Source organism: Miniopterus natalensis, chromosome 7, assembly GCF_054644295.1.
Source record: "Miniopterus natalensis isolate mMinNat1 chromosome 7, mMinNat1.hap1, whole genome shotgun sequence".
Lineage (NCBI taxonomy): Eukaryota > Metazoa > Chordata > Mammalia > Chiroptera > Miniopteridae > Miniopterus > Miniopterus natalensis.
This window is the reverse complement of record NC_142087.1, coordinates 20,907,142-20,924,067: the sequence shown is the minus strand read 5'-3', so window position 1 is coordinate 20,924,067 and position 16,926 is coordinate 20,907,142. Positions and strand designations below refer to the sequence as shown.

The 16,926-nt window shown below is 42.4% G+C and overlaps 1 protein-coding gene across 1 annotated transcript in view; it reads right to left on the bottom strand.

Moving 5' to 3' along the window:
• Positions 1-16,926, bottom strand: part of PLCB4 (phospholipase C beta 4) — a 301,590-nt gene that overhangs the window by 51,181 nt on the left and 233,483 nt on the right. The window contains exons 11-17 of the mRNA XM_087818864.1: positions 11,647-11,755; positions 8,715-8,925; positions 7,640-7,733; positions 6,960-7,039; positions 6,316-6,400; positions 3,420-3,510; positions 1,556-1,651 (exon numbers count right to left, since the gene is read on the bottom strand). Of these exons, the coding sequence (XP_087674990.1) occupies positions 1,556-1,651; positions 3,420-3,510; positions 6,316-6,400; positions 6,960-7,039; positions 7,640-7,733; positions 8,715-8,925; positions 11,647-11,755 (766 nt within the window). The remainder of the gene's footprint in view (positions 1-1,555; positions 1,652-3,419; positions 3,511-6,315; positions 6,401-6,959; positions 7,040-7,639; positions 7,734-8,714; positions 8,926-11,646; positions 11,756-16,926) is intronic.

Sequence of the window (16,926 nt, the reverse complement as noted above, 5' to 3'; positions counted from 1 at the left end):
AGACTATTTTCCAAAGACAGCTGCAGTAACATCTGCCTTCTCACCTGCTCCTGTACAATGCGGCCTTCCTACCCACCCACCTCCTGGAACCTGGGCGGGTGCTAAGTCTGATTGGATGCATAACACAGAGAGGAAGTGGTGATGTCACAGTTCCAGGTATAGTTCTTAAATAGTTTAGCAGCTTTTTTCTGCTTCTTGGAACACAACATGGCCACCATGCTGTGAGAAGCTCAAACCACATGGGGGTCCTCAGGTCAGTTGGCCCAGCTGAGACCTAGCAGACACACCTCCATGAGTGAGTCATGTTGGACAACTGGCCCAACTGAACCTTCAGATGACTCCAGCCCCAGATGTCATCTGCTGCCAACTGCGTGAGCAACCTCAGGGAGAACCATCAACCTGAGCCCAGATGACCCACAGGACTGGAGAAAATAATAGTGTTGTTTTAAGCTTCTAAATTTTGGTAATAGATAACCATAACAGGTATTGATTAAATGATATCAGATATCTTTGGCCTTCTAGAGATCTCCTTCCATATAAAACATGAAAGTAAGTCAGTCAGATTTTTCTCTGGGAGTAAAGCTGAACCCGCTGTTTGCATGTGCAACAGAAACTACTGTTATGAAGCCTGTTCCACAGTTGGCAGCCTTTACTTATTAAAGGATTGCAAGATTAGTTCATTCTCACAGCTCTCAAGTTATTACCTACAATATCAAACTTTCCTAAAATCTACTCTTGTATTTCAGATGTTTATATAATAAGTATATAAACATATACTTATTGAATGTTTTGTCTAAATTATTTCTAAATTATTGAGCCCAAAGCTACTCTATAAATCCAAGGCACAGTTTAACCAACAGACATACAGTGCAAGTCCAAATTACTTTGTTAATCAATTCTCATGCTATATAATGAACAAAGAACTTTCTAAAAACATTCCAAACCTCTCAAAAGGTCCATTTAAAACCAAACATTATGGCCAAGGTAAAACAGAAGCTAATAACAAATATTCAGATACTTTAAACAAGACTGCCTTTGATAAAATTACCTACCTATATAGATCTAGTGAGTGGTTACTGGAAGGAATTGGAATTTTAATATTGGCTTTGAGTTTCCAGTTCATTTTGCCTGTGCATACAGACCAATCATTTACTTGAGGGTCTTTGCTCACGTTCCTTTCCTTTTAACCTGCCTTCCTACTATCATCCTAAATTTTGTGTTTGTTTACAGGAAGGGACTGCAAGATATTCTTTTTACTCCACCCCCTGCCTCCTACAGCAAGCGCTTGAAGGCGTCTCAGGCTGCGAGCTTCTGCTGAGCAGCTGAATGAACACACAGCAGGAGGGAGGCGACAGTCAGTGAAGTCCAGTGCCCAAGAAAGCTGAAAGCATGCTATTTGGAAAAATACCAGAAGATTAAGTTTGGTGCACAAATACACCCCGATTATTAAGAATTAAAACGTCACGTTATATGAAGGGTCCACTGAGGCAAATCCATTTGTTTAATCCGGGGAGTACTTTGGCGACACATAAATTTAAAAACAGCAGCAACTTACCACTTTCTATTTCCTCTTCATTATCATCTTCCAAGATGCTAACCGGGGCCGCCGTCTCTCCGGCTTCCATCATGCTCTTCAGAGCTTCGAGCTGCTCTGGAAGGGAAGGCAACAGATGTGAGGTCCCTGCTAAAACCTGGGCTTTGAGATCCACGCTGGACGGAAATAAAATGGACAGAAATGCATGGTCTAGGCTCCCCTGGGCCGTGTGCCTAAGGCCACTGTCTCACCCAGTCCTGGTGGCTGCCCGGAAGGAACATGCCACGACCACGTTATCTACATGTGAGGAAGAACCACTGAGACCTGGCTGAACTGCCCAAATTTCTGGTAGAGGTTTGGGGAGGGGGGGGCTCTGTCACTGTGAAGGGTTGATTTTAAGTCTTGATAACAAAAGCCCATGACTGAGGACAACTCAGGCGAAGGGACAGAAAAGAAACATGCATGTGGAAGACTGACAAAACTTCAGGAAAAAGTATTTGCAACTACTGTAACTAGGATTATTTGTATCCTAATATATATAAAACTCTTATAAGTCAAGAAGATAAAGACAAAATAATTTTAAAAATGAAAAAAGGAGAAATCATAAATGATAAAAGACTAGTTATCAAAGACATATAAATAAAAAAAGTATCATTTTTTTCTATTATTGGGCACATATATGGGCGGTCTCACATATTATAGTGAGAGTATAAATTGGTACAACTTTTCTGAAAGACAGTGTAACAAGATATATCACAGTATAAAGTGTGTATGTGCTTTGACTGACTCTAGTTGTGCCAACTGATTCCAAGGAGAAGGCAAGGCTGCACAAATGCACAAAATGAACATTCAGGGATGCTTATTTTCATTGTTGTTTTCATAGTAACGAAACTCCATCAACTTGGAACTGGTGAAACGATCCCATATTCCACAATAAATTCTGTCCTGTGTTTCATTCATTAAAATTAGTATGTAGATTTACATCCTATTCAATGTAAATATACTCAATTGGTCAAATTAAGAATAATTAAAAAAATTAGTACATTTAACATGATCCTAGTATTGTTAAAATGTATGTATATATGTCCAAATATGCATGTATGTTATGTGTCTATAGTACGTTTCTATGTGTAAAATATATAATTTAGTGCTATTTTATTAGTTTCTTATACTTTTTTGTTGTCTTCATTTTCCAACAGCATATTACTTTTGTAATAAAAGTAAACTATAATATAATTAAAAATTTTAATTTAGAATACCTAGGGGAAAAACACAGTACAATCATACAATATTTGATATTACTAATTTACTGAACTAAGAGATTTGCTGAAAGCAAATGTTCTAGGAAAATAGAGGGGAAAATATCTACGCAAATGTTCTAGGAAAATAGAGGGGAAAATATCTATGCAAATGTTCTAGGAAAATAGAGGGAAAATATCTACGTAAAATAATTTCTCTCTTAACCTCTCTGCGCACACACACTGGTACTTTCACCTTTACCTAGGATCCCTAGATATCTATGTATCACGTGAGCTAAGTGCAAGGGAAACTTTTCAAGTGGGGTTTAGAACATATAAAATGCTAAAAAAATGCTAGCTCCTTATATTTTGATAAATCCTACAATGCCTCTTCCACCTTCTCATTTCTCCTTGGGATGCCTCCAAATTCTCTTACAGGGATATGCTTCTCCCACTGCAGAAACAAACTGATGCAGAAACAAAACGTAAATGGAAATGCGGCAACTTTGCCCCGAAAAGTTCATGTGCCATCACCACTATCCCCGCCCCGCAATGGGCGGTGTTAAGATGCACCGCATCCCAGGCCGCTGAACTGCTGGGGCGCACGAGGCCTACGCTTCCATCGCAGATGCACGCATGTGACTTACTTTGTTCAACCTCCGGTTTCAGCCGTTTATTTTTGATGAGTATTTTTCTTTTCAGGTCATTGGGGGACGGCAAGGGCCTGCCTGGTTCGAGCTAGAGAGAGAGACAGAAAAGGCTGAGTTAGTGAAGGTTGAGCTCCATTCTCAGGCCCAGAGTGAATTCAGCCGCCGGTGAGTTAGTCGGCCCGCGGCCACTAGAGGGCAGTCAGCACAGCACCGATTCCCTTCCCCAACCTGTTAGCCCGCATCCCACGGGGGCCTTCGACCACTGTGGCAAACTGGACATTCACACAGCCCCCAGGGCACAGGAGCTGTCCCACCTTCCCCAGCGGAGCCGGGTCCGCCCTCGGGTGGTGTCGGGGAGGAGCTCCTGTCCAAACTCAGGCTTTGCTCCTTTTACATATCTGGTAGAGTACAAAGAATCACTGCGCCAGCTCAGGTGAGAATTGGCTTTTCCAAGCGCAAGAGTTTCCCCTGATCCCCCCAAGTGCTGGGCTGCACAGTGTGATCCAACCTCAATACTTGGGACTATGGTTTTGTGGGTTCCACAAGGGAAACAAGAAGGGAGTGGTCTTAATTACTGAAATCTGGCCTCTACTATGGTTTCATATGCTTGGATTTACTCGGCAAAGGAAGTGTCCCTTTCTTCTGTTACCTCTAATCCACAGAACTGTGCCATATGTAGCCATCCAGTCCCCATTTCCCATCTATCCACCTATATACCCACCCACCCACCAATCCATCCACCCGCCCACTCTTACCTATTCACCCTTCCAGGTATCCATTCATTTTCAAAACTAAGTTTTATACTACTTATAATAGGCAAGGCACTATGTATGCCTACATCTGCACTGCCTCAAATGAAACACTTTGCTGAAATCCTGCTTCCTTTGGGAAGCCTGCTGTAAGCTGGTCCACTCCCCAGCGCTCTCTCTTGAACCTGTATAACTCTAATAAATATTCAACACATCATAGGCCACCTTCTTTTTAATTATGTTTTTACACTTATTTCCTCCCCTCCCCCCCACCCCATGATTCAAAGCTCTTTAGTTCAGGGAGCAGGTCTCACTCCCATTTATATTACTTACACTTCTCATAACACTTTTTATCTATGTGCATGTCACTTCACAGAGAACACACTGGTCTTTCTACAAAAGCAAGCACCTTAGCCCAACCAAAAAATACAATAAAATAAACAGAGGGCCTCCGTGAAAAAAAAAAGAGAAAAAAAAAAAGGATGATTCTTAGTTTGGGTTCCCTTCGAATCAGTTCAACACAAGGATTCATGCACTGGTGGTTTATTTGGGAGGCTGCCCCGGGCAACTCCAAGAGGAGTGGGAAGGTGATAAAAAGAAGACAGGCAGCCAACCAAGGGTGAGTTATCAGGCAAGTTATCACTCTGGGCGCCTGGAGCACGATCTGCTGGGGAACCCTGGGGGATGGCGGGAAACATGTGCTCGGAGTTATCCCCCCTGAAGAGTGAGGGAGCATGGGGTGGGGTGTTAATTCTCTGGCACTTCTGATCTGTCTCTCACCCGGGGGCAGAGCAGGCCCCATGGCCGGAGCCCTCCCTGGGGAAAGGCTGCCGGCGCGGCAGGCAGCTGAGTCAGGCCAGTGCGCAGGGAAACAGGCGGTGACTCGTGGGCAGGCGCAGGGTGTGGCTTCAGGGAACTGAAGAGAGGGAGGGGGTGGGCGCCAAGGAAGCAATCTCCTTGTCTCCTATATACTTTTTTTAAAAAATATATCTTTATTGATTTCAGAGAGAGGAAAGGAGAGGGAGAGAGAGAGAAACATCAATGATGAGAGAGTCATTGATCGGCTGCAGCCCGCAACCTGGGCATGTGCCCTGACCGGGAATCGAACCCCGATCGCCTGGATCCCAGGTCGATGCTCCACCGCTGAGCCACGCCCGGCCGGGCTCCTATATACTTTTTGAGCTTCCTCTGAAAAAAACTCATTGTTCAACCACTGGATGTGTTCACAGGTAACACGAAACACCTCTCTTCATGACAGTCATTGCAATGTTCTACGGCCACTTCAAGCCACCATGTCCGGGTCCATCAGCTGCTTGTCAACCGTGGGGAAAACTTTACCACTGAACACTGTTTTATCCCTTAATTCCATCAGCAGACTTGCTATTCATAAGATCTGTGACAGCGGGTCTTAACCACTTGGGGTTACAGATCTTTGTAAAATGTGATGAGCTCTTGAATGTTTATATAAAAATACTATGCGCAATTAAAATGAGTTTACAGACCCTACAAAACCTATCAATGGTCCACAGGTTAACATTTATTTGCTTAATGAAGGAATGAGTAGATATAAAAGTGAAACTCAAAAAATATGCATAAAACATCGCCCAAGTATTTACTTTGGAGTTGAGAGCTTGAACTTCAGGCTCCTATGACTTCAATCTGTGAACTTCCGTAGCAACAGGCTCCTGTGGGTGCTGAACCCTGGGTGCGCATTTGACTCACCTGATGAGCTTTTAAAACACACCATCTCAGGCCTGACCTTGGATCAACTAAATCAGAATCTCTGACTGGGGCCTTGGCAAAGGTGTTTTTAAGTTTCCCCAGGTGGTCCTAACGCGTAACTAAAGTTGAGAATGACTGCTGAGTCTAGATCCTTGACCAGTGGGCACTTCATGACATTTTAAGGCAGAGATCTCGGAAACCAAAAGACCCCAGGGTATTCTGAATTAAACTGAACCCAATGTTTATTTTATGTCTCTCTCTACACATACCTCTGAAGTACAATGAAAGCTTTCTGTACCAACAAATTTAAACAAATATGAAGATCTTTTAGCATTAGTCCTCCAGAAGTACTTGACCCCTTAGAAATTAATTTCAAAACAAATTCATTCATGTTAGAAATATGTTTAACTAAAAATACATACTGGATGCGATTCAAGTGCTTGTTTCAACAGGAGATCCCCAAATAGATCTTCGCAATATTTGGACATCTTGTACTGTTGATATTTGCTGGAAAGAAAGAACTGGCATTTGTAAATTCAAACATCCATCCAAGAAGAAGAAACACTCATTCTGAGGGGATTAAAGACTTCCACTCTACAAAATGCACGATTGTCCTCCTGATGCTCACTAAGATGTACTGTCACATACCACAAACTTTAACCGGTGTCTTTAAAAAAACAAGTGCATTCTGCCCTCACACTAAGAGCTGGAAAACAGAATAAAAAATGTCTTTCAAGTTCATGCAGTCTGATTTCAAATATATTGCCAAGTCTTCCAACTCAGTGTAACCCTGGGCACAGTGTCCTGATATCTGCCCTTTTGTTTAGAGAAAGCATCTCTAAAACACATTAAGCTGACTCAGTTTTATTTATTTATTTTTTTGGAGGTGGGGCGCAGTAGTAGATTGGGGTTTTCTTTCTTTTTCGCTTTTTTTTGACATAAGATTGACTATGCGTTGCCTAAGACCAAACAAACTATTCAGTTATTTAAAAAGATGTGGAGCAGAAGTGGAGATGGGGGATTAGGAAATAACCCTTAGAGATCTGGAGTAGGATGGATCATTTACCTGCAGTGATTTTCAAAGGAGAGAATTACAGGATATTCAGATGTGACAAATGCAGTTTCCTTGATGGCTTGAATAACATCCTTTAAAAATAAAAGAGTGTTAATGAGATGAGCAAAAAAAATTAAGGCACCTGAAACCTATCAGAGACCATTACTCTGAGCCTTTCCGAAAGTCAGCTCTGGCAATTCAGACCTGAAGAACCCATTTACCCTGACACCTCTACAGGGCGAGTTCCCTGCACACGGACCCAGGTGCAGTTAAGGGTTAATGATCATTCTTTTCGCACCTATCTTTTCCTTCGCCAAAATTACGGTGCTATTAACTGAAGACAGTTTCCCTACACGGCAGGCTAGGCCCTTGCTCGACAATCTGCCTGGACAGGTTCAGAGTTCACCTGGGGGCGCAGGGGAGCTTTGGGCCCAGCGAGCCTCCCAACCGACCACTCTTCTGCTCCTCCCGCCTCCAGGAAGGCCTCAGGCTATAGCACTGTCAGCATGTGAAGGCAGGAAAAGCGGCATGAAGGTGGGGACACTAAGTGGAGAAAACATTTTTCTTGTTTCACCTCAAAACTGGGAGAAAGGAACATGGAGGTAAAATGCTTGAGAAAACAAATCTTGTTTTTTCCCCACACCGCTTATTTCCACAGGAGACAGGAGAGGCTATGTAATTTTAAAACCCACCTTGAAAAGAATATCTGTGCACATTGCTTTTCCATGAGTTATTATCGGTTCTTGGTCTTCACCTTTTCCATCCCAACAGTCAAGCTCGACACATCTAGGAACACAGCGAAATTACAATATTGGACTCTTCCAATAACACAGTGTGTGTAAAAATTAGAAGAAACCAAAGTAAGCTGTTTTCTGACAGAAGTAGAAAACGGAATGAATTAGGTGACATGATTATTTCATGGAGTACGCAGGCTAAAGTCACATTCTCTTTAGCAGTTTGGCATCATCAAAAAGGGACTGTCGGAGACTAAAAGACACTTCCAGAGATAACAACCGGTGTGGTTCTGTATGAAATTCTAATTGTGACTAAGCTACTATAAAGACAATTTGGGGACAACTGGGGACATTTAAATATGGGCTGCATTTTAGATGATGTTAAAGAATAATTTTTTAATTTCATTAGGTGGGGCAATATTACTTTGGCCATCAGAGAAAATGTTCTCATCATTTCAGCAGTTCATACTCAAGTATTCAGAGATAGAAATACTGATGCTGCTAATTTCTTTTAAAATATTTCTTTTAAAATACTGAAAAAGGCAGCAGGTAGAGAAAATAAGGTATCTGTTATTGATAACGAAGAAAAAAAAAATCACAATTTATTTTTCACTTTCAGCATTTTTATCATATTTTAAGCCTCAAATATTTGCCAATTTCTGTAAAAGGAAAACAATTTTCAATCATCTTTATTCTCAGAGAATGAAATTTTAGAAGTTTTAACATTAAAGCTAAATTTTCAAGTGCCTGTGGCCAATAGGAAACAGCACGATTCACGTCCTAAAATATGCATATTTTTGTAATTGTTAGAAAATACTTTAAATTTACAGTAGAGAATACCTTTTGGCCCACAGGAGGACTCTAGGCCTTTGTGGAACAGACACTGTCCTCCCTTTGTTGAGGTTTACTGACCACCATAATCCCTTTCAGAGAGGGACCAGTGTCCATTTCACTTTAATACCACGTCCCTTGTTCTAGAGAAAAGTAAAAGGGCACCATATACGAAACGACAGCAGCCGTCCTGGCCTCTGACCTGCACCCGGCCAGGAGGACCTGTCTGTACATCTCCACCGAAGACTTCCCGCCGAACTGCCGGCCGGTGAGATAGGTGTTGTGGGAAGAGCTGATGAAGTAGTGGGCCAGGGGGTGGTCCATTTCTTGGTAAAGTTCTAGACGATCTAGGAAGACGGGAGCGTTTTCATCGGACATCAGATATCTGCAAAATCCATCACTTGATATCAGGCCTGGGGGAAAGAAGAGCATCTTAGCAGACCATGGCTTTGTTAGGTACACGCCGTGTCCTACTCACGGAGGCCGGAGCAGCTTAAACAGGGAGAGGACAAACTTCTTCAGAGGCCCTTTCTTAAGAACCTTCATTATTCAGGACTTGAAAGAAATGACGTAGCTGCACATTACAAGTAACCTGATGCATTCATTCTGCGTCCATGCCCACGATGGCAGGGCGCACAGTTCCCGGGGCTCAGAAGCACAGTGCCAGGAGCTGCGGTGACCTTGACCAAGGGGTCAAAGGGACCGTGGTCTAGCTCTGCCTCTGCCACTCACTCCTTACGCTCCTGGGTCTCAGCTTTCTCTCCTGTCAAATGGGGGGAAGCACTGGCAACGCCTGCCTTCCAGGACTGTCGGGAATGGTAAATGAGAGCATAAGAGGAGCTCTTAAAAACTGGAATGCACTCAACGATAAGGCACTATTCTCACCAGACTGGGGAAAGGGTTAGTGGCCTCTCTGGATATAAAAAATTCAATTTTCCCATTTTACTTAAAAGCTGGGTATGGGACTAGTGAGAAGAGCTTGCAGTTGTTGCTGAAATGTGGCCCCATGAGCTACTGTTCCTCTCAGTCACTCCTTTCTGGCGTGGGGACAGGGCTCATGGTAACTGCGGGAGAGGCAGTCGGTATTTCTGCATCTTCTCCTGTCTTAGCAACCACTGACGGCTTCAGCCTTTTGTTTTTATTTAAGCATTTGCAAATTACAAACTGATTTTGAGCTTACAGGAAAGCACAGATAAGAGCATAATAAATAGTCAGGGACCTACACCACAGCTCTGTCAGATGCTAACATCTGACCTCATTTGCTCTACATTTTTATTAAGGAATACATGCTTACAGATGCCTTTGCCAAGCCCTGTGTACTCCACCCTCGGTTCCATTCAATTCCATCTTTCTACTCCAATGTAGACAACCACTACTCTAATTTTTGTGTTTAACATTCCCAAAATGGTTTCACAACTTTACTACATATGCATTTATCCAAACGTTCAGTAGTTTTAAATATTTAAAAATTTATATGAAAGATATCCCACTCTGTGTTATCAACTTGCTAGTTTTAATCTATATTTTCTTGGGACTTGTCCAGTTAATATAAGCAGCTCTTGTTCATTTATTTTTCACTGACTAATGTACAGTATGTAGAGTGGCGTGTATAGTCGTCCAGATATAAATATGCCGTAGCTTATTGTCCATTATTCTGTTGATGAATATTTAGGTCATTTCTAATTATAATTAAAAATACTGCAATAAAAACGTGTGCCTCTGCTTTCTGGGCACATGTGTTTATTCTAAGAGCAAGAGCTTTTCAGGGCCCTGGGATAGATGCAGTGACAGAAGAGACAGACAAGCCTCTCCTTCATGAAACTCATATAATATGGGCAAGAGAACAAATAAATTAACAAGTAAATATAAGTATAATATAATGTCAAGAAAGTGCTAGAAGGAAACAGAAATCAGGGAATGAAAGTGGACCAAGAGTGACCAAGATGCTGTGTTAGATATGTGACCACAAAAGCCATTCTGAAGAGGTCACATTTATGCATGGGGAGCAAGCCACATGCACACGACCCGGGGGGACCCCGTCCCAGGCAGAAGGTTTAGCAAGTACAAAGCTCTTGGCAGGAGTGTATGACAAAGGGAAAAGCTGATGGAAATGAGGTTGGAGAGGCAGCCAAAGGATACGTCAGTTGGACTTCAATCTTCCCTTAGTACTTTGGATTTTATCCTAAGTGTGCTGAGAAGCCTTTGGAGGGTTTTGAAGGGTGGAATAATATGATTGGATTTGGTTTGGAAAGGTTTACTCTGGCTGCTGTGTGGAGCATTAATTGTAGGGCACTGAGCAGAAAGAAGACTAATTAGGGGTCCACTGGCATTATCCAGGGAGAGATGATGTAGGCTCAGAAAGTCTGGTAAAGGTGGAGATAACAAGGAATGATTTATCTGGAATTTATTTTGCATACAGATCTTACAGATTCTGCTGATAAATTAGAGGTGATAGGAAAGAACAAAACAAGCTGAGGATGATTCCAAGGGTTTTGGCTTGAAGAGCTGGGTGGATAATGGTACCAATTTCTAGGCTGGGAAAGGAACAGGTCTGTGGCCAACACATCGTTTCTGAAGTTTTATTGGAGGGGGCAAAGGTTCAAAATCGCCACCAATTTGCTAAATTTATTCCTGAGTGTTTAACTTCATATTAATTGCATTTACTTTCCATGCTAGAGGTCAAATGAAGGGTGAGAAGGCTTGTCAGATAAAGTGTTTCATGTACTAGGCTTGGCAAAACCAAAGGGCAAAAAAGAACATGTAGGTTTTTGTAGGAAATGGAATTCTTTTCAAAGATTGCAAACAGAGATTGTATTTGGCATTTTTACATGTTGAGTATTATGCAATACAAGCATTAAACAATACAAGAAAGAACCTGGGGGAATACCACTGCAATGTGTTTTTAATATACAATAATATAACTTTTTAATTCAGGCAGCATGGAGAAATTTTGATATAAGGTAAAATTTTTACCAACTCAGAGGGGAAAAAAATCATCCAGTTACCAATCTTTGGCTCTAGGGCGTTCCAAGGCACTTAAAGATACTTTTAACTAAAATTCCAAGGACTTTAGAAGTTGCATATATTCTTGCATTTTTTTCATAAAGGAAAAAACTTTTTTTCATGTTTATTACCTTTTGTCTTCAAGTCTTCATCAGGCTCATACATCTCAATGATCTGCATTGCCCTTTTAGCATCATAAAATGGGAATAAAATTTCATTGAGTCGAGGGTCTCGTTGATGCTATGATGAGAAAATAACTCCATTTAGGTTGACATTTCTCGCCTTTATGGTGTTACACACTACTCAAGCATGTAATATCTAAAACAAGATATATTTATAATATCATATTTATAGTTACAAAGATAGGATTTCATTGCCTTCCTTTCTCCCTAAAATATACTTCAAAAAACTCCAAATTTGGAAGTACTTGGTTGGTTCCCCTCACTGAGCTGGAGCGGGAGAATACAGAATCTACTTTGCTTTTCTTCAAAAATGGAAGGACACGTGACATGGTGCACATGCCAGCTGCACTGTCTTCTTGTTCCCATCCCACAGGTAAGACATTTGGCATAAATGTCTATGAAAAGTGAGGTCAAAAATTTTTTTAAAGAAAAAAATGAAAGCAAAAATTGAAAAAAACAAAATAGTTCAAATAGATAATATACTACTTTAAGTGTCAAAACAAAAACAGTAATAAAATCCCCTAAGATAGGCAAACATCATTTCATTTCTATTCTATTTTTCCACATCAATAAAAGATTTCTTGGGCACTCTGAAATCTTCGTTTTCTTGAGTAAATATTTATCAAAATGAACCAATTTTAATAATGATGAAAATTAATCACCACAAGGATATTTGCAAGCTATAAACAATATAAAAATCTGTATTTAAATATCAATAGTTCAGAAATGTAACTCTGTTTGCCCTGAGGACATTCTCTGGGCAGAGAGGACATGAATGACTAAGGCACTCAGGAGCGTGGTGACGTCATTCATGCTTTCCCAGTCAGCACTTAGATGCCCGGGGTGGTACATGAGGCACCAGGAGCAATGCTGTTCCTACCGCCTGTGATTCTAACTTCAGAGCAAGGATGAAACAAGGTCAAATCACTAACTGACTCAGCTGCAGGCCTATGTGTGGGTGTGTGTGTGTCTGTCTGTCTGTCTGTCTATACCTGGAGGCAGCAGTGGGTCCATTAAATGTCCTTACTGTCCACTGTGGATTAGAGGACCGAACGCTGCTATCCTGGTCACCCACCAAATAAATAAATAAAACAGACTTCAATGGAACATGGCAGGTAAGCAGATGTGAGCAAAACCTGGTCAATAGGTAGGACTTTGACAACAACTCTTTACCCAAATATATGCACAGACTTTGGGAAAACACCATTGAAAATGTATGTAAGAAACAGCTGTTAAAAGTTCATATGGATTTTCCTTCCCTGTTTATTTTGAAGTGATAATTTGGAAAGGGGATTACACGGAATAAATGCCTTTGGCCAACAGAAAGTTTGATGTGAGTTCCTAAAACTGTGGCCCGGCCTGGTCCGGTCCTCCCACCTCCCCACCGGGTTGAGCGTTCACTCAGAAGGAATCGATATCTTTTTTGTCAGTTTATCCCAATGAGGCATGCTTCTGGTGCCATCTAAGAAATTACGGCTTACAACAGCTCACATCCATGCGTGTGCGAGAGCGGAAACTCTGCATTAATAACAGGCCTTGAGACCAGCAAGAACGAGAGCTTTGGGTGTTCGGGGAACCGCGAGGGGGACTGAGGGCCAGGCAGGGAGGCCTGCGACACCCGGTTCAGGAAACGGGTGCCCTTGTGCAACTCGAGAGCTCGCTCTTCCAGGAGATGACAGGCACCACCCCTCTGTTGGTTCATTTCAAAACCAAACCAACAAACGAAGAAAAGACTCTTTCCAGGCACATTCCTTCTCCCGTCTGCCTCTGCAAATAACCTCAGGGATGAAGAGGGGTGCGGGACAAGGGCCCTTTCTATAGGCCCACTGCAGTTACGCGCATGGCTGGCCACTGGGTTTCCCTTCCATGCTAAAATGAAGTCTTTTGATTTAAAGATATGGTCATTGGTAGATATTCTGGATTCATGGAGATGATGGGGCCAATCCATATGAATTAAAAAGTGAGAGGAAGAAGGGATTCAGCTACAGGGGAGAGAAGAGATGAGCGTTAGGGAAAGGAGGAGAGGGAATCCAGACATTCTTATGTGCTGTTTACATGCACATATGTGTGCACTCTAACTCAGCATTACCAATGGTGTGATCTGTGAATGGCACCAATGGCACCACTCTCACCTGGGAGCTTGTTAGAAATGCTAATTCTGGGGTCCCAACACAGTCCCCCCCAAATCTGATCCTCTGGCTGGGAGCCTATGAATTTGTTTTTAACAAGCCTTCTGGTTGATTTTTGATGGGCTCCAAGTTAAGAAGCACTGCTTTAACATGTAAAGGTATACCTTTTAACATATTTGAATATTGTTTTTAAAAAGTACCTAAGTGGTACCAGGATAAAAGAATCCTAAATGTTGAGATATTCTCCCATTTAAACCCCTTTAAATTTCGTCCCACGGCATGATAGTCACTTGAACATCCTGCCTAGCAGAAGCAACAGCCAGGAAAACCAGGTCCTAAGACGGATGCGTCATAATTCCCTAGTCTACATTTGCAGCACATAAGCATTAAGAAGACACAACAGGAAGTTGCAGTTGTTTTTGCAACTGCTGCACCAGAAAACAATCTTTGGCTTTCCCTAAAATGTTCGCATTTCAAAAAGGAAGTACGGTGCAATCTGGGTAATGTAAAGGAAAGGAAATGAATGCTGAGACTTGCGTTAGAGTCACAAAACTATAATTTTTAAATGAAAAAAAAAACCCACAAAACAAAAAACAGCAAAGAGGAGGCAGCTCATTTCCAGGTGATCTCAGAGTAATGAAGCTGCAGAACAGATCCCCCGGACAGAAGCGTGGAGACCAACGCTTTACAGCTCCGAGGGGCGGGCCCTCGGTTTCTCAGGTGGGGCTCGGGGAAGCAGCACATCCAGGAGCTCTCCGCATGATCTCCAGAGTTTTGTAAAATGAGATTCTAAACAACTTCCAAAAAATAGGCCACAGAACGTGCCCAAGTAAATGAGGAGTTCACGGGCTCCTCCCTTACTGTTCTGAGAAGAGGCACCAACAGGCTTCAATCCAGGCAGCACTGGGAGGGAGGGATGTTGACACAAATAATATTCAAAAGAGAGACAAAGGAAATAAAAGAATAATTGCCAAGGGTAGGCTTACACGTAAGACTAAATAACTCCTCTTCTCTCTTTGCCTAGCATCAGGGAATAAAGATACGTAAATGGAAAGTGTCTGGGGTCCTTCCTCACATTCCCTCAACTGAAAAATAAATAAAATTTAAAAATCAGGTTTAGGCCTAATATGATGATATAATACGCTTAATGCAGGGGGAAGGTTACCAGCAGCAAGAAACTAAAGCCAATTTCTTCTTCTTATGGAGGCGTAAGGTCTTTTTCTTCTTTTGCTTATTTTGATTTTCCCTCCTGCTCCCCAAGCATCTCTCAATTCTGCAGACCCTCAGTTGCTGTCACCTTCTAAGAAGTCAAATAAAGGCTGAAGGCGAGCCCTGCCGGGCGTCGCTCAGCGGCTGACCATCGACCTAGGATCCAGGAGGTCACAGTTGGATTCCCGGCCGGGGCCCACGCCCGGGGTGTGGGCTCGATCCCCAGTGGGGGGCGTGCAGGAGGCAGCCCATCAATGACTCTCTCATCATTGATGTTTCTGTCTCTCTCTCTCCCTCTCCCCTCCTCTCTCTGAAATCAATAAAGATATATTTTTAAAAAAGGAGGAAGGTAAAACTAAAATCAATCTAGCTTCTCATTAGAAACAGGGAAACTAATAGGAGCCTGGAGGTTTTAATTAGTGCTGCCACATCCACAGGGCTGAGATAACAGTGTCTGACCCTGGGCGGCTCATACTAAGTGCCACCCCCCGCTCTCCTCGATGCTAGTTTGATATTTTCATAATATAAGCAAAGAAAGTCTCCCTCAGGCTACTGAAAGGGAACAAGAAACAGCTGTGGCAAAATTGTAGCTCTGAGTGGTGGGTTTCCATAATGAAGTTCACCATGGCCAGCGACAGAAGGTACCTGCTGCCCTCACATTTTCCCCCCTTACGCCAGGCATTCAAGGGGGGCCCCGTGACTCACTAGGACATGCTTCACAAAATTCACCTGCCGGCAAATCCCCTGGGAATCTTGTTAAATGCGGATTCCAACTGGCACAACTGGGTGGGACCCACGATTCTGCATTTCTAACAAGCTCCCAGAGGACACTTATGCTGCATCCAGGGACCACACTTTGGGGAGCAGTAAACAAAGAGGTACAGAGAAGGCGGCGAGGAGCACGTCTAAAGCTATTGGGGAAAAGCTAGTAAGTGCTGAATGGCATGGAGAGGCAAAAGGTGGTACAAGCCCTACATGGCAACCAAGGCAGTAAATGGTCGACCATCTCTCCTCCTCTCCTTCCAGTTTCCTGGAGATACACATTAATACACTAAGAGAAAATTTCATAAAGAGTGAAGAGATTTACAAGCTGGAGGGTGGTGAGAGGCAGGATGGCTTTTCTAACAAAACAGAACTTTCCCCCTTGTTCTAACGGGTTAATGCTGGTGTACACGTCTATTGATTTTTGCTTTCTTGACCATGTCTCTGGTTACCTTTCTAAACTCTCTTATTTATTCAAAGAGTTTTTCAGTTGATAGTTTGTAATACTCAGGATATATAATCATCATCAGCAAAGAGTGAGAGCAGAACCTTGTCTTTTTGCGTCATGGGGCTCATTTATTTTTCTTTGTCTTATCGCATAATCCTGGCTTCTGCTAAACATTGAATTCTGGCTTGTTGAGACTGTGGCTAAGGTATTTTGAAAATATTTAGGTCTAAGCTTTTGGACTCATAGACCCTTACATTCCAACGCCTGCTGCCTTCTGGAGTGAACCCTGTCTCCTTTCAGTATGGGTTTCGAAGGCGCTCTGCCTAAAGCATGCTTTGATTTTGGAGAGATGAGAGAGACAATGGTAGGACTCAAAGGACAGGGTGCAAGGAGCTGGCAGAACATTCCCTAAGTTTGGCAAAGCTTCTTCAAGGAGACATTCAGATGTTTGTCTAGTTCTTCCAGTTGAGTCACTAGGATAGAAAAGGCATAAAATTCAGGGTGGACACTGATTAAAAATAAAGTCTGTACACTTTCCTACACTGTCTTGTAGTCTCTGTGACCTCAAGAAATCAACGTAGAATCACACTGATTCCATCAGTCCCACCCCCAAATTAAAGGTGCTTCCTTACTGTTAATGAGAAGCCAAACAGAAGGAAACATAAACGACAAATGAGAGCT